Raw genomic sequence first — 26,747 nt, 5'->3', positions numbered from 1 at the left:
AGTACGGCTCAATACATACAATTGTTAAGGGGATGCAGACCAGATAAAGACGTTTGTCTTGTTTACATCAGGGTCCCCCATTTTCAATTCATAGTGACATTTATGACATACACAACATATATGACATCATGACATTTATGGCATAGGGACATACATGACATACAGGTATATAGTACTGTTACATTTGTGACATATATGATATGCAAATATACAGTACTGTTACCCATAGATCCTGACAGAGTATATACATATGATGGGGAGGAGACTGTACATTTGATTTCTTGATTTGATTTTTATTTGTCTCGAACATAGAAACATAAAACAAGTTTAAAAAACAAAAAGGTAAATAGTCAAAGACTATTTCCATACAATAAGTGTTCGAGAAGGAACAGGGGGAAGTAAAACAACTTATCAAGCCCTGCCCCTTCCTTACAATATTTGACATTATAATTTAATAAAAATAAAAAATAATATAACAAATAAAACATAAAATAAAAGTACAGTTTTTTATATATCCAAATATCCAAATGAGAAATAATAATAGGGTCACATTACTGCTCAATCTCCTCTCTTATATGTGTCCATAAGTGCTTGTTTATAGCTACCTTTAAATGTATTGATATTTTTGCTTAATTTTATATTCGCATCCAGACCATTCCAGAGTGATACCCCACAAACTGCAATGCACATACTTTAAAGAGTTGTACGTACCGTAGGTTGCTTTTAAAGCTAATGTCCCTCTAAAATTATAAACACTCTCTCTAGCCGTGACATTTTTTTTAATGTTGCTTGGTAATTTGTTTTTTATTGCCAGAAACATAATTTGTGCAGATTTGAATTTGATTAAGTCCATGAATTTTAATGTTTGACTGCTTACGAACAGACTATTTGTGTGATCTAAATATCTACCGTGATGTACTATCCGTATGGCTCTTTTTTGCAGTGTGCATATCTTTTGTAAGTTGCTTTTATAAGTATTTCCCCAGATTTCAACACAATATGATAGATATGGTACAATGAGTGTGCAATATAATGTATATAGAGTTTTCTGATTCAGGATATATCTAGTCTTGCCCAGTATACCAATACTTCTCGCTAACTTTGAACACAAATATTTTATATGGGGTTTCCAGCAGAGTTTGTGGTCTATTAAGACCCCTAGAAACTAGTTTGTATGTACTCTCTCAATTTTTACATTATCAATTTTCAGTTAGGAGGGGGTGGGTTGGTGGGAGAGAAATATATATACGGTGGGGAGAGAATATATACGGTCGGGAGGAGACTTTACATTAGGAGGGGGTGGGTGGGTGGGAGAGAAATATACATACGGTGGGGAGAGAATATATACGTACAGTGGGGAGGAGACTGTCCATTAGGAGGGGGTGGGGGGGTTTGGACATTTATGGTGGCCAGTTTCGAATTGCAGCCTCCCGTAGGTGCTCTTTTAGAGCGGTTTTGAATGTGGGTAGGGATTCACATTCCTTTACAGCTTTGGGTAGGGCGTTCCACATTGATGTGGCATAATTGCGAAACATGTTTAGTCCCTTGTTTGAGCCGAATCTGGGTTTAACATGATTGGTTGAGCTTCCTCTGGTGTTGTGGTCATGGTATTCACTGACCTTTGGGAAGTATTTTGACATGTACATGGGTACCTTAGTTGTATAGTGTATCTTGTAGACCAGGCCCATTGCAAGTTGCTGTACTCTGTCGTCTACTCTAAGCCATCCTAGATAGTCAATGCATGAGTGATGCATTCAAATAGTGTAATATGGCTACTATAGAAATATAGTGTTGCAAGCAAAACCCAGGCTGAACTGGCTTAAGATTCTCCCAAACATGTTTATTCTACAGGCGAACAAATAAAAGTAAATACAAAAGCATAACGGTTAAGTCCATTGTCCGTCGCAAATAGTCAGTCTTCCAGTTCCTGATCAAGGCTTTGGTTTGAAGTCGATGGCGCGCCTATGGCAACAGCTGGGTTCGGGGAGCTGTGGGAATGCTTAGACTTTTTGCCCCTGTGGACCATTTCACCACCGTTCTCCCCTTCCTCACGCTCCAGTCTCCCTCTTTTGACAAAATGTTCTATCCTGGACTCCAGGCTCTCGCAGCACGGACGCTCCAGCAAGGGCCGGTAATGCCTCTGTCTGGTCCCCTCCACCAGCCCACAATGGTTAGAGGAAACCCCGCCTGTGGACAAAGGGGAGAATGGATGGAAAGAGCTGTGTTCAGTGGGATGTATTGGTTCAATTCATGCATCATTCAAGGTCAAATGGATCTGACATAGGAGACGGCAGCTTTCAGATGGCAAGGTTTGCATCATCAATTGCAGTACAAAAGCCTCCAAACTCTCAATGTGAACGCCATCTTGTCCTTTAGCATGTCTCGTAAAAATATATAATAATTCAGAGACATGCTCAGAGACCTTGTTGACTTCCACTAGCATTGCTAACAAATGCTAACCATTTTTATTCCAACATCTCAAAAGCTATTGAAACGACTCACAAAACAAATCAGACAGGCTTTGTCCACATCAAACAAGAGGTGGATGCGGCCAAATACTGCGGCATGGTCATGCTGGACCTACAAAAGGCCTTCGACACTGTCAATCACTCCATTCTGATTGACAAGCTAAAAGCAATTGGTTTTGATAGTCTATCAGTGAGCTGGATGCAATCCTACCTGGAGGGGAGAGAACAGATGGTGGAGGTAAACGGTACCCTATCCCCCCCCCCCTCCCAGTGAGTTGTGGTGTTCCACAAGGAAGCATACTAGGACCGCGACTGTTCCTAATTTATGCAAATTACATGTCATCAGCTTGTGACTGCAACTTGTTCCTGTTCGTGAGGACGACTCAGCCCTGCTGGTCTCTGACAAGAACAAGTTACAGGTTGAAAAAACCCTCAGCTCTGAACTAGGCAAAATCTGCACCTGGCTCGCTGATAACAAACTATCATTACACCTGGGTAAAACAGAGTCCATTCTCTTCGGTTCAAATAACAAACTGAGCAAAACCGACGGCTTCTCAGTTACAGTGGGTGACAATATTGTCACAAGGAAAGATGAAATTACATACCTAGGTTCCATCCTAGAGGCAAATCTTTCCTGTGACAAAATGGCATCCAATGTAATAAAAAAAGTCAACCAACAAACTCGATTCTTGTACCGGATCTCCTCTCTGGTAAACAAGAATACTCTGAAGACTCTAGCAGGAGCACTCATTCAAGGGTACTACGACTATGCTTGCACCTCATGGTACCAAAGCACCTCAAAGGCACTAAAAACAAAATTACAAACATCACAAAACAAACTGGTCAGACTACTGCTTGACCTTACTCCTAGAACCCACCTCCCCCTTGCCCACTTTGACAACCTAGGATGGCTTTAAAGTAGACGACAGAGTACAGCAACTTGCAATGGGCCTGGTCTACAAGATACACTACATGACTAAGGTACCCATGTACATGTCAAAATACTTCCCAAAGGTCAGTGAATACCATGACCACAACACCAGAGGGAGCTCCACAAATCATGTTAAACCCAGATTCGGCTCAAACAAGGGACTAAATACGTTTCGCAATTATGCCACAACAATGTGGAACGCCCTACCCATAGCTGTAAAGGAATGTGAATCACTACCCACTTTCAAAACCACTCTCAAAGAGCACCTACGAGAGACTGCAATTCGAAACTGGCCCCTGTAAATATCCTAACGCAACCCCCTCCAATGTACAATAAATGTCCTATTAAACCCAATAATACACAAGACCCTCTTCTTGGGACCAAGTAAGGTTTCGTCGATAATCCAATGTACAGTTACACAATTTGCGAACAACATAAATTTACTTTTTATTTTATAGATTTCCCACAAATAAGGGAAGGACTCAAATAGAGCTGCATAGTTCAGGGTTTTATTTCAAAGTAGGTCTACAGATGCCAGTGTTTTTTCTCCTTTTCTGTGTTTTATTTCAAAGTAGATCTACGCATGGTAGTCTTTTTTTTTTTGGCGTTTTATCGCTTTATTTCTGCTGGGCAGTCCAGTAGGGAGAGACAGAGGAGGAATGGGAGACAGAGTGGGGGGAAGACATTCGGCAAATAACGACGGGTTCGGGAGTCAAACCCGGGTCGGCCGTTTTTTTTTTTTTATAAATGGACTACTTGTTATTTTATAAATGTTCCACAAATAAGGGAAGGACTCAAATATACCTGAATAGTTCAGGGTTTTATTTCAAAGTCGGTCTACAGACACCAGTGTTTTGTCTCCTCTTCTGTGTTTTATTTAAGGGGAGACCACCCACCTAGATAGGGGGAAAAATAATAAAGGATGAAATCATTTGCAAACATCTTAATTGTTTACAATAGTAAAAAAAAAAAAAAAACGCATACTTTTATTACCCAAAAAGGGGCGTGGTCTATTCAAAATTGCCCCTTTCTGCATGTTACCCTAAACAAAATTTAGAAAAAAATGGATGCTATAGATATTTTCTCATGGTTTTTCATGTTACTACTTTAAATACCGAACTTTTTGCTAGAGGATTTTTTTATATGCCACCCGAACAGGAATTTATGACCTTTTATGACCCCCTAGTCAAATTTTTTTTATTTTGTGCATAAATTTTTTGTATAAAATGTTCTAAAAATCTGGATGAGTGATATAGCAAAAAATCCTCTGGATAGGATGATAGGAGGAAACGTGGCCAGTTTGGTGTGTGGAGGTACTAGAGAAATTGAGATTTTTTGTTTTATGTGTAATACAAACTTATCTCTTACAGAATGACCTCCTAGACCCTAATCAGTCAGGCTTCAGGACTGGTCACTCCACAGAGACAGCCCTCATTGCGGTCACAGAGGCACTTCACTTAGCAAAAGCGAAAGGCCTCTCCTCTGTCCTGATTCTCCTAGATCTATCTGCAGCCTTCGACACAGTCAACCACCAGATCCTCCTCGCGGCCCTCGCAGGAATGGGAGTGGCTGGCTCTGCGCTGACATGGTTGTCATCATACCTCAATGACCGCTCCTACCAAGTGTCATGGAGAGGGACCCTGTCGGCCACCCGCCCCCTGCGGACGGGTGTCCCCCAGGGCTCGGTTTTAGGACCCCTTCTCTTCTCCCTCTACACTAAATCACTGGGTAACATTATCACGTCTCATGGCTTCTCCTACCACTGTTATGCCGACGATACTCAACTCTTCCTCTCCTTCCCTCCCTCAGATATCCACGTCTCTGAGCGGATCTCGGCCTGTCTGTCCGACATCTCCGCCTGGATGACGACCAACCACCTCAAACTGAACCTAAGCAAAACAGAATTGCTCCACCTGCCGGCCAAATCCTCCCCCCTGACCGACCTTTCCATCACAGTCGAGAATGCAGCTGTGACCGCGTCCCCGACCGCCAAGAACCTTGGTGTTGTCCTCGACGACCAGTTGAACTTCTCTGCTCACATCGCAGCGACAACCAGAACCTGCCGATTCCTCCTGAGCAACGTCAGAAGGATACGCCCCTTCCTGACAAAAGAAGCCACCCAACTCCTCGTCCAATCAACAGTCATCTCCCGCCTCGACTACTGCAACGCACTGCTCGCTGGCCTCCCGGCCACTGCCACTAAGCCTCTTCAACTCATTCAGAACGCAGCGGCCCGCCTGATCTCAAACCTACCGAAGTCGGCCCATGTCACCCCACTTCTTAGGGACCTGCACTGGCTCCCCATTGCTGCACGAATCCGCTTCAAGGCCCTCGACCTAGCATACCGTGCGGCAAAGGGAACTGCTCCCGCCTACCTCCGGTCAATGGTCTCTAACTACACACCCTCAAGACCCCTACGCTCTGCATCTTCTGGCCGCCTCAGACCTACTCCTATCCAAGCTCCGGGAGGGTCATCAAAGAGAAGTCGCCTATTCTCAGTCCTTGCCCCACAATGGTGGAATGAACTACCCACCCCAGTTAGGACAGCCGAAACACGTCCAATCTTTCGCCGTCGACTAAAGACGCACTTCTTCAACCATTATCTGAATAATAAAAAAAAAAAAAAAAAAAAAAAATCTAACCCTAACTAACCATACTGTCATGCACTTGTCCTAATAAACTAACCTACACTGTAGCACTCAACACTTTGATGAACATTGTTACTCAGCTGATAGAGTTGTGCTCTTCCTGATGGCTTGTCGTACAGAACTTGTAAGTCGCTTTGGATAAAAGCGTCAGCTAAATGACTAAATGTAAATGTAAATGTAAATAAAATCTCATTTTGAGAAAAATGCCTTTAAAGTTTTGTATTGTCTGTAAATCAGGCTATGTATGACATATCAACAAACCCTTTGGCACAAAGAAGCAGGATATAGATATGAATAAAGGTGGAAAGTTTGGTGTGTGTAGATGCTAGGGAAATGGTACATGTCTACCCTTTGGGAAAGCGCCTTCAAAGTTCTGTATTGTAAAATGCCATAATTTTTTTTTGAAACCGCTATTTACAAACAACACCCAATCAAACCATTAGTAATAGACAACCTAAACACATGCCTGATAACTGAATAACATAATAATAATGATGTAGTAGTAGTAACAGTTTAGTAACAAACAACACAACCGATTACTGTACCCCCTAATAGGCAAACAAATATTTGAAATTCTATTATTTATTTGCATTTATTTTAAATTTGTTGGACCTTATGGTGTTCTTGTTTTGTTCTTGACTTATTGTTATGTTTCTTCTTGACTTGTTTAAAGAAGACGTGTCCGGCCCGCCTGTTACTGTTCCGCAACTGTAAGTTACTTCCGGGGTAGGCCTGATTGGCCCCGACAGGCACGTGACAGGCGCGGCCACGCCCCGCGGCAGCCTCAGGACGCGCAACTTTCTCTGCCGCGCGGCACGCTCCGCGGCAGCATTATGTAGATTATGTAGCAGTAATACGCCCTTTTTCACTATCCAGAAATAGCTCAATTGGCAGCGCTGCATTGGTGTGGATCCTACCGTCCGTTGCTGGCAAGTTCGATTCCCTTCAATTTTTTTTTCTTTTTTTTAACGTGCATTCGTTCGCCGTTAAGTTTAGGCATGTTAACTTTAAGCATTGTTTCGGAGTTGGTTAAGGTTAGGCATTGTTTCGGAGTTGGTTATGGTTAGAAAGGTTAAGTTTAGGCGCTGTTAAGGAGCTGGTTAAGGTTAGAGTTTGTCTTAGAGAATGGCAATATTCTTTCGGAGTTGGTTATGCCTTATGGTTAAGGTTAGGCATGGTTAAGGTTAAGGTTAGGCATAGTTTCGGAGTTGCTTAAGGTTAAAGGGTTAAGTTTAGGCGCTGTTAAGGAGCTGGTTAAGGTTAGAGTTTGTCTTAGAGAATGGCAATATTCTTTCGGAGTTGGTTATGCCTTATGGTTAAGGTTAGGCATGGTTAAGGTTAAGGTTAAGGTTAGGCATAGTTTCGGAGTTGCTTAAGGTTAAAGGGTTAAGTTTAGGCGCTGTTAAGGAGCTGGTTAAGGTTAGAGTTTGTCTTAGAGAATGGCAATAGACAGCCTATTTCCGCGTTGCAGCGCGAGGCAATAGACAGCCTATTTCCGCGCGACAGCTCTCAGCAGCCTTGTTGCGCGTCCTGAGGCTGCCGCAGGGCGTGGCCGCGCCTGTCACGTGCCTGTCGGGGCCAATCAGGCCTACCCAGGAAGTAACTTACAGTTGTGGAACAGTAACAGGCGTCCGGCCCATGGGGACATAAAAGTGTGTTGTCGGGCCTTAGAAATCAATTTGATTTGATTTGAATAGATATCGCTATGAAACTTTCCCAGTTTGTTATGTACATATAAACTAAGAAAAAATGTATTGCACGTTTTCTGAATTTTATGTTTATATATCCAAATGAGGCACTTCCCCATTCGATTTGTGCACATTTATGGAGGCAATCATGCAAAATGAAGCAAAATAAGCAACTAAATGTGTGTGTTTTTTTAAGTGTTCTTGTCACTAGTTTGAAAGAAGACATGTAAAGGGGCAACATTATACAAAAATCTTAATTTCCCCAAAATCAGGAAAAGGGTATTTTAGGTGGGTGGTCTCCCCTTAAAAATAGGTCTACACAGCCAGTATTTTTTCTCCTCTTCATAAGAGTTTGAGGTTTTCCTTTGTTATAACAGGTAAAAACAGCAATAAAAAGTAAAAACCTTTCTAGACGTAGAGTCTGCTGTCACGCCCGCATCTCCTCATCCCAGCCCCGACACGAATGAGGCAGATTGGGATCATGACAGACAGCAGAGACCCGCCGGTGCTGATAGCGGATATCCTCGAGCTCCCCCTAGTGACTAGGGGCCTCCACTACACACTAGTAAAAAAAATACGAAAGAATATATATATATAATCAGATCCAGCGTTTACTTTCACAGCATCTATAGTGACTACTAGTATCATCTCATCTCTATCTATTTTTATTAAATTTTTTGTATTGCAAATAAAAATATGATTGATTGTTTGATAATGAGGGGGTGAGAGACGTTGAGTCGACATGACACTGACGTCCAGGTCCAGGGGTCACTGTCAGGTCAGCTGACCACTGACCGCAAGAATTGCACTTGCTAGTTGATCAAGTAGGCTAAGACTCGAGTAGTACTGTATCATATGAGACTCAAAAAACATGGATAAAAAAGTTAAACGGTGGGAAAGCGGAGCTGCTAAGTTAAAATCTAAACAGAAAAGGGACAGCCATCATGAAACTGACAGAATAACTGAACAATAAAGTATAATATATTGTGTGGTACCCTGTCAATAACTTTGGCAGACAGGGAATATAATTAATTTTCCTCAACTATACTTTCTCTCTCTCGATGGATAGCTGTTTGTTGACGTGTTAAAAAACGCATCAGTAGCAGGATTACTGTCATTTTGATTACTGTAGTTTGCCTGGTATGTAGCCTTGGTTAGTGGCTGCCCCACCAATGTTTTACATATAAAAACGCCACTGTGCGTGTATGTGTGTGTGGGGGCCTCCACAAGAGTCTGGCCCAGAGGCCTCTGAATTCTTAATCTGGCCTTGCCCAACCCCCCCCTCCACCCCACCTACCAACCTCCTACCTCCCAACCTCCTCCAATGTACAGTTTCTTCGTCAAATGATACTCTCTTTTTGTATCACAAACAGTACTGTATTTGTAAATCTGGTATGTCATAAATGTATAGATGTAGCAGTACTGTCTATCTGTATGTCATGTATGTCATATGTTATGATGAATTGAAAATGGGGGACCCTGATGTAAACAAGACGAAAGTATTTCTCTCGTCTGCATCCCCTTAACACTTTGAGTGCCACGCCCGAGAATATTCGGGTTTACGCCCCGACCGTTGAGTGCCACATCACGGCTATTCTCGGGTATTTTTATTTATTTTTTTATTAGCGATCTGAAATCATATTGCATCACGCGAGCCTACCGTTGGAGATCCAGGGACCGCCGGCGCTCGGATCTGAAAAAAGCGCCCCCTATCGTCTCCCAGATGGTAAATCACCCTTTTGGAATGGGAGAACGGATTTCTGACTCCACATTTTACTTCTCACTGATGCAGCCGGGGTTACCAGAGTTCATTCTGGAGCCTCTGAGCCGCGCGGATCATGTGTTCTACTGTATACACGGTTGATCAATACATTTATCGATTTTTTCGAATGGCGATCGGAAATTGGAATAAACCATTTGGATACCATCTGACCTCAGGTAAGGAAGCTATGTTATCAGTGTTAGGATAATCAGACTCGTTTTTACGGAGATATAAGCGTTTCCACTATATGTGATATAGCTTTTTGACTGTAAAAGCCATGAGGAAATAACAGCAGCGATTATCAGCACACGGCACGAGCGTGCGTGCGCACACATATACTATCGATCATCTAGCGTTTATTTGAAAACGATTCATAAATAGGCCGACAAATGACAACGTTCTGGAATATTCCAGTAAAAGGCGATTATCATAGAATGTGTTGTTTTTCCCCGGAAAACGGGGGATTTTCAAAATGCTATCAAACGGAAATGAAGCGATAAAAATACAATCTGCCTTGCCAATGTCGACTGGAAAATGAGTCTTTGATAAGCGACGGGCAGATTAGACACATAGCCATAATTTAAAACATAGATTAGGCGATATTAACATTAACATTGGGAGTGGATGGTGGCATCAAGGGGGTAAAAAGGAAAACCCGGCGTGGCACTCAAAGTGTTAACAATTGTGTGTATTGAGCTGTACTGTATTGTACCCATTCTGCAATCTGTTAATAAAATGTTCAATCAATCAGCTTTTTAAAAGATCACCTCCACATGTTTAACATTTTGTTTATTGAATAACTACTGAAAATAGCTTAGCAGCATCCCTACACCTTTGCCCTCATTGAGAATGCAAGGATATATGAACATCTTCACACATCCTCCCCTAAAAATAATAGTTTTTGTGCATAGATAACTAACTAATAATACATGTTTCACGTTAGCCTTCCATGTTAGCATTTCCTGGATGTGAGTGTGGGCAACAGTGACCTTGATGGTTTCTCAAGATTAGTTGAGTCACTCAGAAGCCCCCCCCCCCCCCCCCCCCCAGTGGAAGAATGTGAAAAGGGCACTCTGGTGACAAGTTCTGCACAAATAACAATCTGTATAGTGGATTTTTTTTTTGAGTGGAGGGGACCTTTAAACAAAGTGAACTGTTCCTTTGTCAACTTTCAATTCAAGGACACTTCTGATGAGACCATTTCTCAAGTCTCACTGAAGCGCTCACCCATGGTGTCCAGCCCGCAGATCATCCCGTGGAGGACGTGAGTCCTGATGACACTCTGGGTCCAGTGTTGCTGCAGTGTGGCCAGGGCGTAGTTCAACTCCTCAGTCTCCTGGCACCAATTTAGCCCTTCAAAATGGCAGTCATACAGCACCAGAGGGTAGTCTACTGCCATGCTGGGGGGGGGGGGGGGTTGAGCAGACAGAATTTGGTTTGGTGCTCAAATTCAGAAGAAAAATGGGATAAAGATTAAGTTGTCCAATTGTTTCTTGATCGATATCGTTAACAATACGGATGGTTGCATCTCCTAAAATGTTACCGTCTTGTAAGCAAAGGCATCAAGATAGCGGGTTAGCTTCAATAATATCTCATAGGGAGTTTTAATTTCATGCTAGGGATTTCACTTCCTAAGAGCAGATGTCAAATGTATTGGGCCAAACTATTCAATTGTAGCATGACAGCGTTTTCCTCATAGCAATTATAAAAAATGCATTGGTGCAATCAATAGGCCTTTTAGAAACCCGCTTTCATTTTCATACAAATGCATTTTCATTTTAGAGGTCCTTACATGTTTCCTATACAAATTCAACAAACACGTTGAGAAAGGGTGCAACAAATAAATAACAAAATTCACCTTGATGCATCACATTAACATGAAAGTGGAAATCCAACTGCACCTTTTTGTAAAATCAATGTTAAAAAAGGGCCGTAACAGTCTAATTTTGACTTCTGGAGATTTTACTTTTGCCATTACCCACCCCGATCTTGCTTAAAATAAATAAAGTACTAAAGGACCACAGGAAAATGTTGTTATGTTATAGCCATAAGTAATATATTGACGTATTTATAAAAATGTACAATGTGTATGTATTAAAAATAAGTACATACATTACATCTAAAATCTCTTAACATTTTCAGGAAACATTTAAGTTCCCCTGTTGGGGAACAAACCCAGGACGCGTCTATTCGAATACAAACCGTTTTGTGCGTTTTGCTAATCTGATTGGCCACTGACGTTTCTGGTCATGTGACATGTGCGCCCAATCGCGTGACGCGACCATTTCCGCCCCGACCAGCAGCAAACTACCTAACGCCTAGTTTATCACTGGTTAAGCTTAGGCGACTCTTTCGAAGTTGGTTAAGGTTAGAGTTTGGAATCAGGGCTGGCGTTCTATCGCCATGCTCTAAGACAAACTCTAACCTTAACCAACTTCGAAAGAGTGCCTAAGCTTAACCGGCGAAGAACTTGCCGTCACACGATTGGTGCACATGTCACATGACCAGAAACGTCAGTGGCCAATCAGATTCGCAAAACGGTTGGTATTCGAATATAGGCACCCAGGACGCTTGATTGATTGAAAACTTTATTAACAGATTGCAGAATGGGTACAGTACAGTACAGCTCAATACATACAATTGTTAAGGGGATGCAGACCAGAGAAAGACTTTCATCTTGTTTACATCAGGGTCCCCCATTTTCAATTCATCATAACATATATGACACACACAACATACAGATATACAGTACTGCTACATAGGGCTGCCGCGGTATTGATTTTTTCCTTAACGCACAAATTTGCGATTTTTTATTTATTTTTTTGTAGTCTACTCTTTATAGCATATAGCCTGCCTCTAGTCTAAATGTCTATCTTTAGAGGATGACTTTGCAGCATGAATATTGTTTGGGATTCGGCAAGCACGCATTCGTTATTGAAAGTGAAACACAGAGGCGGTTAGGTGGCGTAGCGGAGATTGCGTTCGTCACCAACCAAGGAGCTGTGAGCTGGATTCGCCTGTTCGAATCCAGCTCACAGCTCCGGGGTTGTCACCAGCTTGGCTGGCCGTTCACACTAATACAATTGGCTGTATTAGAGAGTGGGAGAAGCTGGCGGGGTGGGTCCGGGTCGTTGTAAACAGCGACTCCTACAGTTCGGTCGGGGCCCCTGCTAAGCGCGGATAGGACCTGAGTGGGATAGTGTGATCCTTCCACACGCTACGCCATCTCAGGGAGGATCTGCGCTGCCAGGTGAAAAGAAGCGGTTGATTGGCTGGACGTGTGTCGGAGGAAGCACGTGGTAGCCTCCACTCTCCCAGATGATCTGACTGTGGGGGGTAAGTGCGCAGCGACCAGGAAGGGGATTGGGAATTGGCATACGACTAACATTGGGATGGGAGAAAATCGGAGGAAAATGGAGGGGGGGAAAGATAAATAAAAAAAAAAATGTAAAAGTGAAACACTGTAGTACATTGGAATATTGACAAAGCCATACTTGGTCATTTACTGTACATTGGAGGGGGTTGGGTTAGGACATTTGCAGGGGCCAGTTTCGAATTGCAGTCTCCCGTAGGTGTTCTTTGAGAAAGTGGGTAGTGATTCACATTCCTTTACAGCTTTGGATAGGGCGTTCCACATTGATGTGGCATAATTGCGAAACGTGTTTAGTCCCTTGTTTGAGCCGAATCTGGGTTTAACATGATTTGTGGAGCTCCCTCTGGTGTTGTGATTGTGGTATTCACTGACCTTTGGGAAGTATTTTGACATGTACATGGGTACCATGGTCGTGTAGTGTATCTTGTAGACCAGGCCCATTGCAAGTTGCTGTACTCTGTCGTCTACTCTAAGCCATCCTAGGTTGTCAAAGTGGGCAGGGGTGAGGTGGGAGGCAAGTGCCTTTACTTCAAGACTACAGATACACACTTTTCTGATAGCCTCACCCAAACCCTAACCTTAACCACACTGTTACCTTAAACTAATCATAACCCAAATAATTTTTATCTTAACCATAACCGTTCAAACGAATCATCATCATAGTATTACTGTGTTTGTATCAGGGTTGGTGGGTGTGTTAGTCTAGTGGTGAGAGCACTCGCCCGCGACCAAAATACCATTTACACGGTCATCGATGTTGAAAAGGGGTGGGAAATACTTTGAGAGACTTGAAGGTTGTTCAAGAGTGTCGTGTCACATTTGTATACCCATTCCACCTTTAGAAACGTATCAAAATCAATGAAATGGAATCAAACTGAATCAAACCATGGTCAAAATGGAAGATTGTATGATGCATTGAATCTTTGACTAAAGACTCACAGCTGAATGGAATTGTTGTTTGAATGGTTCACTACACCCCGTGTAATGAACTCACCTGTACTGGGGTTTCCTGGGATTACTGTCGACGTCCAGGAGCTGATCGATGACCCCAGGAGCTTCCAACTTCTGCCCAATGAGGACCAGCACTGCCATCATGCATCTCACCTGTAGGGGGAGCAAGCCACATGCCTTCATTTCAATGGCTACTGGTAAGACCCTGCCAATCCCTCTTGATAAAAACACTCCCACATTTTAAAGGGTGTAGTTGAAACCATAGCCCTATTTGCTACCTGTTGTTGAGTGGTAGAGTCCTTTTTCATGCACTTCTTTTTTTTAACCTTTATTTACCCAGGGTAGGTTCACTGAGCACAAATGATCTTTTTCAGCAAAACACTGCTTCACACTCAGTTACACCTGGGAGCTGCCCAGTACAACCACAGTTTGACACTGTTGGCCACTAGAGCAGTTGGGGGTTTAAGTGCCTTGCTTAAGGGCACTTCAGAGGTTGGTATTGAGGGATGGAGGAGCGTTATTCATTCACTTTTCCGGGGGATCGAACCGGCAACCATCTGGTCACAAGCCCACTTCTCTAGCTTTTAGGCCAACCAGTAGTGATGCTCTGGATTGTTAGCCTGGATTGTGAAAGGACTCACTCTACCAATCAACATCATCATTGGTAAGTAGTAGCAAATACAATTTAATTTAAGGTATTATAAACATATAGGCTTAAAGGTATACTATAAATAGAGATTAGAATAGAATCATCAAAAAACAAATGTATAGAGACAATGTATAGATAGACTCATACAAACATAATCCCTCTCAATCATCACTTAAAACAATGTATAGACTCATACAAAGATAATCCCTCTCAATCATCACTTAAAAAACAATGTATAGACTTATATACGTATATCATCGTATTACATACAAATGTACATGTGTTCACATAATACAAATACATACACAATTACATATTCAGCGTTTCAGAAAATGCTGGCTTATTCACTTGTCAACTTTCTCTTTTTCTACCTAAAGTTTAACCTAAATTATGTTTCAGTAAACACACATTGTTTTGGTGGTGCTCTAGAGACATCTAGAGGCTGAAACTACTTAGTCTTTAAGCTCCTGACCAACTGATAATAATAAATAAACTTTACTTTTACTTCTTCCCCCAAATGGTGGACGTCTTATTTTGGAAAGAAACTCTACATTTAGTCTTTTTTCAAACCTGGTGGTAGAGGAAGGCCAGTCCTTTGATCTGGAATACAAAGAGGTGGTAGGGGTCTGCGGTGGAGGCCAGGTGAGGCTGAACGGGCTTCACTGAGGCACAGAGGATGGTCCTCTGGAACTGCAGAACTCCATTACCCACGTCCATCTTGCAAAGGTTGCGGAAGTCATGGGTGCCCTCATACCTGTGTGGTGTCAAAGAGCGCCTCAGATGAGAACTGTGACTGTGTGGGTTGGCAGGCAGGACATTAGGCTCTATCCAGTTTCCTGTGTCCTTTTATTTTGGTTCAGAACAGTAAATGAGCCACCAGTGCTACCTTATAATGACATTGAGCTGTATTTTCACCCTGTCTCCCCCTGCTATTCCACACTCATCACTCTGTGTCTCCTCCTGCTAGTCAGTGTCTCCTCCTGCTTGTCCAGACTCATCACTGTCTCCTCCTGCTATTCCACACTCATCACTCATTATTTGCATTTATTTTAAATTTGTTGGACCTTATGGTGTTCTTGTTTTGTTCTTGACTTATTGTTATGTTTCTTCTTGACTTGTTTAAAGAAGACGTCCGGCCCATGGGGACATTAACGTGTGTTGTCGGGCCTTACAAATACATTTTATTTGATCACTCTGTGTCTTCTCCTGCTAGTCACTCTGTGTCTCCTCCTACTAACCACTCTGTCTCCTCCTGCTAGTCACGGTGTCCTCCTGCTAGTCACTCTGTGTCTCCTCCTACTAGTCACTGTCTCCTCCTACTAGTCACTCTGTCTCCTCCTACTAGTCACACTGTCTCCTCCTACTAGTCACTCTCTGTCTCCTCCTACTAGTCACTCTGTGTCTCCTCCTACTAGTCACTCTGTGTCTCCACCTACTAGTCACTCTCTGTCTCCTCCTACTAGTCACTCTGTGTCTCCACCTACTAGTCACTCTCTGTCTCCTCCTACTAGTCACACTGTCTCCTCCTACTAGTCACTCTGTCTCCTCCTGCTAGTCACTCTGTGTCTCCTCCTACTAGTCACTCTGTCTCCTCCTGCTAGTCACTGTCTCCTCCTACTAGTCTCTGTGTCTCCTACTAGTCACTCTGTCTCCTCCTACTAGTCACTCTGTGTCTCCTCCTACTAGTCACACTGTGTCTCCTCCTACTAGTCACTCTGTGTCTCCTCCTGCTAGTCACTCTGTGTCTCCTCCTGCTAGTCACTCTGTGTCTCCTCCTACTAGTCACTGTGTCTCCTCCTGCTAGTCACTGTGTCTCCTCCTGCTAGTCACTCCGTGTCTCCTCCTACTAGTCACTCTGTGTCTCCTCCTACTAGTCACTCTGTGTCTCCTCCTACTGGTCACTCTGTGTCTCCTCCTGCTAGTCACTCTGTGTCTCCTCCTGCTAGTCACTGTCTCCTCCTACTAGTCACTGTGTCTCCTCCTACTAGTCACTCCGTGTCTCCTCCTACTGGTAGTCACGCTGTGTCTCCTCCTACTTGTAGTCACTCTGTGTCTCCACTCACCGTTTCGCAGCCTCTGCCATCAACGCCACATCCAAGGACCCGCGGGGAAAGTAATACCGGTACGTCCGGGACCGACAGTCAAAGCGCGCGCTGAATCCCTCTGCCACCGGTGCCCAGTCCAGGACCTGGATGTCCCGGGGTAGGACTCTGTTCAGCATCTTCACATAGGGGACCTCGGGGACACTGGCGCCAGCCTTGGTGCCGGGGTCCACGTTGGCCGGGAGGGTCACACCCAAACCTCCGCCGAACTGAGTGGAGCGCAGGTCGATGGATATGACCTTAAGAGTGAAGGCACAGCGTGTTTCAAACCTAATCTAACCCAAGAGTTGGTTCTAAAACTATAGAAGTGATTTTACAGAGAGTAATGCATTGTAGATAGATAGAAGGGATGGGGAAAGAAATCGATACAGCAATATATTGCGTGCCGATATATTGATAGTCATACGGCAACCGACGGTTGTGTGATAGTAAAGGGTTAACCTTCTGTTGTGTGGCAGTGAAAGGTTTAACGTTAGTAGTGGGGAATCTGGTATAAAGGGACGTCTGTTTACTGTACTTGCGAATGTGTGTCTCGCGTGTTGCGTGGGAGGCGAGCCCCGAAGTGGCTTCTGGAGTCCGGGTGGTGAAAGGGTTAACAATGAAGAGGGACATGTGGAAACGTTGAGGCAGCAGAACCAGTGAAAAGAACAACAAACAAGCCGATCTTTCAACGAGGCAACAAGTACACAGGACGAGCTATTATTTGAACAATAACGTGACATTAACAGTATTAACGTGAAATCGTCCAAAAGAGTCCTTCTGCCGCCAACAAAGATATTGTTACATCACAGAACAAATGTAGTTCACAAAATGGATCACCATTCAGCGTTATTGAAGACTCCTGCCTGTGAAGTACTTATTATTTACGTTACTTCCCCTATTAGGCTGCAGCTCACGTTACATTGATCTGCTGTGTCTGTCTATGTCGGTTTTTAATTCATTTTCAATAAAGGAGCGTCTGCTGGACACGGTTGACGCTGTGTGTCCATCTCCACTAGATTTCTCTCCATTTTGATGAACAGAAAAGTTCAGTTTTGGAAGTGACTGATATGTTACCATCCGCAGAGCTGCTGTTTCTGCAAAGGCACAATTACGTTAGGTTTTAAAATGAACAAACGGACAGTAATACCTTCCGTCAAATTTCTATCCGTTCAGTGACGGATCAATGTACAGCCACAGCCTAACCATGTGTTCATGCATTTACAAAGAATTTCTAGCAGAAACCCTGGATCTAAGTTTGTTCTTATGTCTATATTAGCGTTATTGTGCATATTAAATGTATTGAAAGTTAAATGCTATAAAAAGAAAATCTAAAAAAATCTCAATACAAATATTTTAATGAATATGATGGGTAGAAGCTTCTATCCCCAGGCCATCAGGCTGCTAAACGAACAATAAACACTATGCAACAACCATCAAATGCACACAGCACACACACCCACACGCACACACTCACTTAAACAAACAACACAATGCAGCACCCACTCTCCACACTTTAGATCACACAAACACACTTTATATTTATTGATAAAGGATTTGCACTACAACTCGTACACCTACTGTAAATTGTACCTAAATTGCACCTCATCCCATTTCTGCCTTGCACTATATAGTATTGTATATTAGTACACTGCACAGTATTGTATATTATATGGTAACTCAGTTACGTCTATTCTGCATCGAACATTGTACATATGTCTATACTGAACACTGTGGCCTCATTTTTTTTACTTCTAATTTACATGCTATACTATGTTATTTTATTTCATACTTATCTTGTCTTGCACAGTCTCTGGAGCGTAACAGTAAGAAGCATTTTGTATAAAAGTATTCTGTACTTCTGTATGACAACTATTAAAGAAACTTGAAACTTGAACTATTAATTGATGACTTAACATGATGGTGACAAATCAGACCAAAACCCCAAATGTAAACAATGTCAAATGAGTTAGCCACAAACCAATGCAAAGTCAATTGGACCAAGCTCTTCATCTTCCCAAGCGGACAGAGGACAACTGAAATCTACTTTGTGTGCACTGTGGAGTTTCAGTCGTCTTCAGTCAGCTTGACCCCATTGACTTTGAATTGGTATCAACCAATTCCAGGACCAGCGTGGATTGTGTTGAGGAAAGACTCTACCAATCAACATCATCACTGGTAAGAAAGAAATAGGGCTAGAGTTTCAAAAAATTAGAACCATCCCTTTTATAGTCCAGCAAACCAGGGTTAGAAATTAACGGGGGCTTGGGGCAAAATGCCCTCGAAAATTTACCAAATGCCCACGAAAATCAGTTAAGGGGGGCAAGAAAAGCCCCAGACAGTTTACTAATTATATATATAATTATATATGCTCTACAGTGCGAGCATTTCCCTCGTATTTGCCCCTAATAATATGTGTGTGTGCGAACCGGAAAAATCATTTACTTGCAGTGTGCGAGTGAAGATTACAAACAGCTCCGCTGTTAATAGTTGAGAAACTGGACTGAAATTCAGTTTTTGGGTGGAATGCCAGGTTTGTTGCAAGGAGGGAGGGAGGCGGGGCCCGCTGCGTGTTACAGGGTGCTTTGAGAGGGGCGAACACAGACAGGGGGAGAGCTCTGCTTTCATCAAGCATAAGCATTACACTGCTATCTTAACGTTAGCAAGCTAAGCATCTGCATAGCGCGACCTGTGTAACGTTAAGTAACTTGTGTTCGGCGGGGAAAGACCGTTCCATTTGTAACACAACTTCAAAGAATAACATCCAAATCCGATCCCGATGCGCATTTCCTTCATTCCACAGCGCTGAGCGCGCAACGTATTTCATTGATACTCTGGCCAGAGCCTATACTCAAACGTTCCAGTGCTGTATCAATTTGAAACAAGCCTCTTGATTGTTGGAATTAGGGATGTTAAAAATAAAATAGCTAATATTATTCAATATTAGACATTCATTGATCCAGAGGCAACCAGCTATTCGTCTGCTATTTGTAGATATATCAAGACAACAACACAACTTGCCCTCAGGGACAATAATTTAATCTATTTAGATAGAGTATGTATGTATTATTTACAGATAATTGAAGGTACCTCAAAACATGAAACCAAGCCATGTCACACATCGTGTGTGTGTGTGTGTTACTTGAACAATTGTCACTGTGCTCCTAAATTTCTTTGTGTGCTTCTAAATTTGTATTTAGATTTTATTTATTAACATTTTATTTAGGAGCACATGTGCTCCTTGGGAAAAAGGTTAGCGTAGAGCCCTATATATGGAGACATTAACATTACGTTATCAAACATAGGGACGAAGACTGTAAAAAAAAAAGTGTCAACAATGTTTTATAATCTTTATGTTAATTTTCATTATAAAAATTGTGCCCCCGAAATACAAAAAAAGCCCCCGAAAATCAATTAAGGGGGGCAAAAAAAGCCCTTGAAAAAAAAGGTTAATTTCTAACCCTGCAGCGAACTGACCTGAGAAAAGGCGCTCACTCCCTTATCAGTGCGGCCACAGCGGTGGTAGCTGGAGCTCTGGCGATCCTGGATCAGCCGTGTCTTCAGCAAGGCTTCAAACAGCCTGGCCTCCACGGTGTTGTCAGTGTTCTCCTGAACCGCAAACCCCTGGTAGTCCCAGCCCAGGTACGCCAGCCTGAGGGCCACATGGCGCCGGGGGTGAGCGGAGAAGTCGAAAGGGCGGCCTTTGGTCCTTTTCTTATTCCTTTTACTGCCACCGCAGGCCTCAGGCTGGTGGTCCCCCTTTTCATCAGAAGCGGGTTCAGTCATTGCACCCGAGTTGACCCCAGCTCCGTTCCTTGCTCTCAACTGGGACTTGAGCCTCTCCACCTCTCCCTCCAGGTCCTTCACCCGCTGGAGCATGTCGTCTGACATGAGGCTAATCTTTCCTGTGACAAAATGGCATCCAATGTAATAAAAAAAAAGTCAACCAACAAACTCGATTCTTGTACCGGATCTCCTCTCTGGTAAACAAGAACACCCTGAAGACTCTGGCAGGAGCACTCATACAAGGGTACTACGACTATGCTTGCACCTCATGGTTGATTGATTGAAAACTTTATTAACAGATTGCAGAATGGGTACAGTACAGTACAGCTCAATACATACAATTGTTAAGGGGATGCAGACCAGAGAAAGACTTTCGTCTTGTTTACATCAGGGTCCCCCATTTTCAATTCATCGTAACATATATGACATACATGACATACAGATAGACAGTACTGCTACATCTATACATTTATGACATACCAGATTTGCAATTACAGTACTGTTTGTGATACAAAAAGAGTCCAGAAAAAAAAAGTATATACATTTGACGTAGAAACTGTACATTGGATTGGGTAGGTGGGGGGTGGGGGGGGACTGTACATTGGAGGTGGTTGGGTGGGGGGGGGGTTGGGTAGGAGTGGGGGGGGGGGGGGGGGTTGGGTAGGAGGGGTGGGTGGGGGACACTGTACAACTGTACAAACAAAACTGTACATTGGATTATTGACAGGACCATACTTGGTAATTTACTGTACATTGGAGGGGGTTGTGTTCGGACATTTACAGGGGCCAGTTTCGAGTTGCAGTCTCCCTTAGGTGTTTTTTGAGAGTGTTTTTGAAAGTGGGTAGTGATTCAGATTCCTTTACAGCTTTGGGTAGGGCGTTCCACATTGATGTGGCATAATTGCGAAACGTGTTTAGTCCCTTGTTTGAGCCGAATCTGGGTTTAACATGATTTGTGGAGCTCCCTCTGGTGTTGTGATCGTGGTATTCACTGACCTTTGGGAAGTATTTTGACATGTACATGGGTACCTTGGTCGTGTAGTGTATCTTGTAGACCAGGCCCATTGCAAGTTGCTGTACTCTGTCGTCTACTCTAAGCCATCCTAGGTTGTCAAAGTGGGCAGGGCAAAGCACCTCAAGGGGGGCCTCCTCTCAACTGGTTTAACGCCTCAAAGGCGCTAAAAAAACTAAATTACAAACATCTCAAAACAAACTGGTCAGACTACTGCTTGACCTTACTCCTAGAACCCACCTCACCCCTGCCCACTTTGACAACCTAGGATGGCTTAGAGTAGACGACAGAGTACAGCAACTTGCAATGGGCCTGGTCTACAAGATACACTACACGACCAAGGTACCCATGTACATGTCAAAATACTTCCCAAAGGTCAGTGAATACCACGATCACAACACCAGAGGGAGCTCCACAAATCATGTTAAACCCAGATTCGGCTCAAACAAGGGACTAAACACGTTTCGCAATTATGCCACATCAATGTGGAACACCCTACCCAAAGCTGTAAAGGAATGTGAATCACTAAATATCGGGTACAGTTCATAAACGATACACTTTTTAAAAGTATCGTGGACATCGTGATGTTCCTCACAATCCCTCACATCAGTTTATAAGCCGCCGCGGTTGAGATTACTTACTTTGGCGCAGCGCTCTACTCTCTCGTTTCTCCCTCTCAAAGAAAAAAAATACACAGACTCGCCCCAACCTACGTCATGTACACGCCCATACACACACGCGCACAGGTTTGTTTGGAGGACTCTACTCGAGGAAACAGGGAACGGGGATACGACAGCGTGAGAGAAGTGGACAGAGCTTCGCGAGTTTAAACGTTAGCCATACGTGTTTTATTCAGAAACGGCAATGTAATATGGAGGCCCCGAGGTGGATGAACTGGTAGTAGCCTCGTGTTCTAACCGTTAGCATTGCGGCTAGCGCAAATGAGCTAATAAGGCACTGAATTCATACAGTAGCTTGTTAGCTAGCGTCGAAATCCATGTGTCGCGTTGACGATGACGTCACGGCGCACCAGCTACACTGACGGGGGGGGGGGGGGGGGGGGGTACCGTCTTTATATCTATCTAATCTATGGGGGGTACTACTACCGAGTCGAGTAGGTAGTAGGGCACCATGCAGACCGTGGAAAAACGGCATAAGGGCTTGTGTCCATAGCCAACGTTTTATGAGTTGTCAGCTCCTTTCTGTCATTCATTTCTATGCTGGAGAAGCGACAGGCGCGCTCCTCTTCCCAGCGACACGCCTCGCGTTTTATGAGCTCTGGGCGGCAGTGTTTTTGGCGGAGCGTTCCCAGCTCATAAAGTTGAAACTAGTTAAACTTTTGGAAAAGGAGCGTGCTCATCAATGTAACTCATTGAGGAAGGGGCGGAGCCGCGGCTGGCGCGAGCCTCAGAAAAAACTCAATTTTTTTTTTTTTTTTTTTCAAATCGGTCCGCCTTGAAAAAAAGGCTTTGAGTGGACACATAGCCTTAGAGAATACTTCATAATGTTTCATGCAATTAAAAAGTAATATATATATATATATATATATATATATATATGATGATGATGCACACACGTTTACAGTGTTTTGTTTACCAGTAGGATGTTATAACATTGCTGATAATAAAAATCATAAGTCTAAGCCATCAAGTCTCCCGTGATTTTATACTACTATATATTAAAAGTATAGGCGGACCATTCCTTGGTTACAAGATTATTATTTTCTCACAGTAGTGTGTGTGTGTATTTTTGGCTGAAGTGGATAGAAAACAGTACTGTGCAAAAGTCTTAGGCACCCAAGAAAGTATTTATATAAATTGTCTTAGATTTAATAAAAAAAATTCTGTATTAGTGTGTCAGTAGACTACTCTTTTAGATTTTTAGAAATGTTTAATAAAATTATTTTTGAAAGCATCTTCATGGTTTAATGGAGACATATGTTGCAGGGACTATTTTAATCGTCATGTTGGCATGACTGTAGGCTTCAAACGGTTAAATCAAGCATTTTTAAGGGCTTTAGAGGAAATGTCAAAATATCGTGATGTACATCGTGTATCGCGACATAGCCAAAAAATATCGTGATATCATTTAGAGGCCGTATCGCCCAGCCCTAATCACTACCCACTTTCAAAAACACTCTCAAAAAACACCTACGGGAGACTGCAATTCGAAACTGGCCCATGTAAATGTCCTAACCCAACCCCATCCAATGTACAGTAAATGACCAAGTATGGTTGTCAATATTCCAATGTACAGTTTTGCTTGTACAGTTGTACAGTGTTCCCCCCCACCCCTCCTGCCCAACCCCCCCCCCCCCCCCCCCAATGTACAGTTTTTACGTCAAATGTATATAGTCTTTTCTGGACTCTTTTTGTATCAAACAGTACTGTATTTGCAAATCTGGTATGTCATAAATGTATAGATGTAGCAGTACTGTATATCTGTATGTCATGTATGTTATGTACTGATGAATTGAAAATGGGGGACCCTGATGTAAACAAGACGAAAGTCTTTCTCTGGTCTGCATCCCCTTAACAATTGTGTGTATTGAGCTGTACTGTACCCATTCTGCAATCTGTTAATAAAGTTTTCAATCAATCAATCAATCAATCAATGAGGCTTAGGTGGCGGAGAGCAGGGTAGGACACTGTGTCTGAGAGCCAGTGTTGGGACTAACGCGTTACAAAGTAACGCGTTACAGTAACGAAGTTACTTTTTGCCGTAAATAGTACTCTAATGCATTACTTTTTAAATTCAGTAACGCTACTTACGTTACTGAATGGTTTGTTAGTTCGTTACTGCGTTCTTTGTATGTAGATTCATAGCGAGCGTCCTTATTTCGCCTGCGTTTGTTTCGGTTACTGTAGAGAGCGTCTATTTCTTTCCGTAGCCTCATTTCTGGTTTGCGTATTTCTGATTGGCCACTGACTGACGTTCTCTGACGTTCTCTGACCAGACAGCGTCAGTCAGTGGCCACTGGCCAATCAGAAATGCGCAAACCAGAAATGAGGCTACGGAAAGAAATAGACGCTCTCTATAGTAAACAACAAGAGGACGCTCGCTATGAATCTACATAATAAGAACGCAGTAATAACGAACTAACAAACCATTTAGCAACTACTTGGAGAGATAATTAATATACAACATGGAAACGAGATAAAGAACATGTTTGAAGGGCTGCTGGAGTCAACTGGACTAACGTTACATCTCGACCACCGCAGACTGGTGAGTGCAATGTGTTCACTGAAACTCAAGATCAACGGATTTTGACTGTACGAAATCTGCCAGGGAATCTCATAATACTAATCAAACAATATAAATATAGTCCTTTCATGCACAATTGATATCCTAACTATTCTAACGTTGCAATGCTTTGATTGATATCTTAAACAACGTTGCAAGATGGTTATGAATGAATGAATGAATGAATGAATGAATGAATGAATGAATGAATGAAAACTTTATTTAACAGATTGCAGAATGGGTACAATACAGTACGGCTCAATACATACAATTGTTAAGGGGATGCAGACCTGAGAAAGACGTTTGTCTTGTTTCCATCAGGGTCCCCCATTTTCAATTCATATAGACATTTATGACATACACAACATACATGACATTATTTAGTATTTAGTACTGATACATTTGTGACATGACATAAGCGGTATTCAAATATACAGTACTGTTACCCCTAGATCCTGACAGAGTATATACATAATGATGGGGAGGGGACTGTACATTAGGAGGGGGTGGGTGGGTGGGAGAGAAATATACATACGGCGGGGAGGGAATATATAATGAAACGCTCTAGACCACATTGCTTAGCAGAGTTTGGTGATGTGAATGGAAACTGTCAAGTTGATCAACCGATTTTGAGTATATGGGGCATGGGACTTGAGCAATTTATTTTTTTTTTTTTTATATATTGGTCCATTTTCCTCCGATTTTCTCCCATCCCAATGTTAGTCGTATGCCAATTCCCAGTCCCTTCCTGGTCGCTGCGCACTTACCCCCCACAGTCAGATCATCTGGGAGAGTGGAGGCTACCACGTGCTTCCTCCGACACACGTCCAGCCAATCACCGCTTCTTTTCACCTGGCAGCGCGGATTCTCATCGAGAGGGCGTAGCGTGTGGGAGGACCACACTATCCCCCTCGAGTCCTATCCGCGCTTAGCAGGCGCCCCGACCGAACTGTAGGAGTCGCTGTTTACAACGACCCGGACCCACCCCGCCAGCTTCTCCCACCCTCTAATACAGCCAATTGTATTAGTGCAGACGGCCAGCCAAGCTGGTGACAACCCCGGAGCTGTGAGCTGGATTCGAACAGGCGAATCCAGCTCACAGCTCCGGGGCTGGTGACGAACGCAATCTTGCCACCTACAATTTTTTTTTTTTTAAATAACTAAATAGTTACTTTTCACAGTAACTCATTACTTTTGGGTGTAAGTAACTAGTACAGTAACGAAGTTACTTTGAAATGAAGTAACTAGTAAAGTAACTGAGTTACTATTTTTCAGTAACTAGCACAACACTGCTGAGAGCAGATATGCCTGTAAATACATAGATTGATTGATTGAAAACTTTATTAACAGATTGCAGAATGGGTACAGTACAGCTCAATACAAACAACTGGATGAAGACCAGAAAAACGTTTGTCTTGTTTACATAAGGGTCCTCCATTTTCAATTCATCCATCAAGATAGTTGAGGATTACCGCAGTTAAATCAACAAAGCCCAGCAATACGACATGTTGCTTAGACAAGGCAAAGTGTCACTTAATGCTTTTTTACCTTACACGGGTTTGTATTTTATACATAAAGTAAAAAACTATCTGCTAGTGTTTTTAGCCAGTAAGCAAACATTACCTAGTTACATAGTCCGAAAGCTCGTTCATTTGATGGTTGAGATATGGCTAAATGTGAGCTAGTCGTAAATATGGCAATGGACACGATACAGCTTTGTCAGTTTACACTGAAATCTATTTCGCACCCATAGGCAGTTCCGTTCAAGAGATTTAACCAGATTAAACAGTTACTTTTCACAGACGTACAAAACACATCAAAATCAGTCGTGACAATGATACAGTACATGTCACATTATATCCTCTGCCTGGATTCAGATCTCAGTTAGGAGCAGAATGGCTTTGGTTTAGCAACAGGATAGATTGATGTATAAAATAATAAACACACAAAGTGTCTTTTACCTTTGCGTTGAAGTGTAATATTCCTAATGAAAGATTGCATTCCTTATTCTCCAGCTCTTATTGCTGGCACAGGCATGCTTCCTGCCATGCTGCTGATGCAGAGTGTGAGCCGGACGTATATTGCAAACGGACTTATTTCCTGGATGGAGTTTCTGGGAATTGTAGTTCAATCACGTCCCGCCTGTTTGTTTGTT

At 42.8% G+C, this 26,747-nt stretch overlaps 2 protein-coding genes across 3 annotated transcripts in view; one reads left to right on the top strand and one right to left on the bottom strand.

Annotated features, from left to right (window-relative positions):
* Window positions 1-296: 296 nt before the first annotated feature.
* pus3 (pseudouridylate synthase 3) lies at window positions 297-26,656 on the bottom strand. Of its 2 annotated transcripts, none has more exons than XM_084323525.1 (7): window positions 26,554-26,656; window positions 20,029-20,456; window positions 16,534-16,811; window positions 15,041-15,224; window positions 13,865-13,974; window positions 10,725-10,897; window positions 297-2,187 (listed from the first exon to the last, which is right to left on the bottom strand). In XM_084323525.1, the coding sequence occupies exons 1-7, from the start codon at window positions 26,591-26,593 to the stop codon at window positions 1,913-1,915; spliced, it is 1,488 nt and encodes a 495-aa protein (XP_084179651.1). In that variant the 5' UTR covers window positions 26,594-26,656; the 3' UTR covers window positions 297-1,912. The 2 variants fall into 2 exon arrangements, with proteins under 2 accessions (XP_084179651.1, XP_084179652.1); XM_084323526.1 differs by having other exon boundaries at window positions 20,047-20,456.
* LOC311235976 (myosin light chain kinase, smooth muscle-like) overlaps window positions 16,579-26,747 on the top strand; it is a 126,326-nt gene continuing 116,157 nt past the window's right edge. The window contains exon 1 of the mRNA XM_084323524.1: window positions 16,579-16,672. The gene's annotated coding sequence lies outside the window, so the exon portion shown is untranslated. The remainder of the gene's footprint in view (window positions 16,673-26,747) is intronic.

Source organism: Notolepis coatsorum (genome assembly GCF_963971535.1).
Source record: "Notolepis coatsorum genome assembly, chromosome: 10".
Classification (NCBI taxonomy): domain Eukaryota; kingdom Metazoa; phylum Chordata; class Actinopteri; order Aulopiformes; family Paralepididae; genus Notolepis; species Notolepis coatsorum.
The sequence above is the reverse complement of the archived record's forward strand: the minus strand, read 5'-3'. Positions and strand labels throughout refer to the sequence as shown.

Bases quoted from the DNA above. Each gene is read 5' to 3' on its own strand.
- pus3 (XM_084323525.1), bottom strand. From the start codon at position 26,593: ATGCAATCTTTCATTAGGAATATTACACTTCAACGCAAAG. The intron at 16,812-20,028 runs GTCAGTTCGCTG...TTCACTCTTAAG, and splicing joins GAGTGAGCGCCTTTTCTCAG to GTCATATCCATCGACCTGCG. The intron at 13,975-15,040 runs GTTTGAAAAAAG...CTCCCCCTACAG, and splicing joins TGGCCTTCCTCTACCACCAG to GTGAGATGCATGATGGCAGT.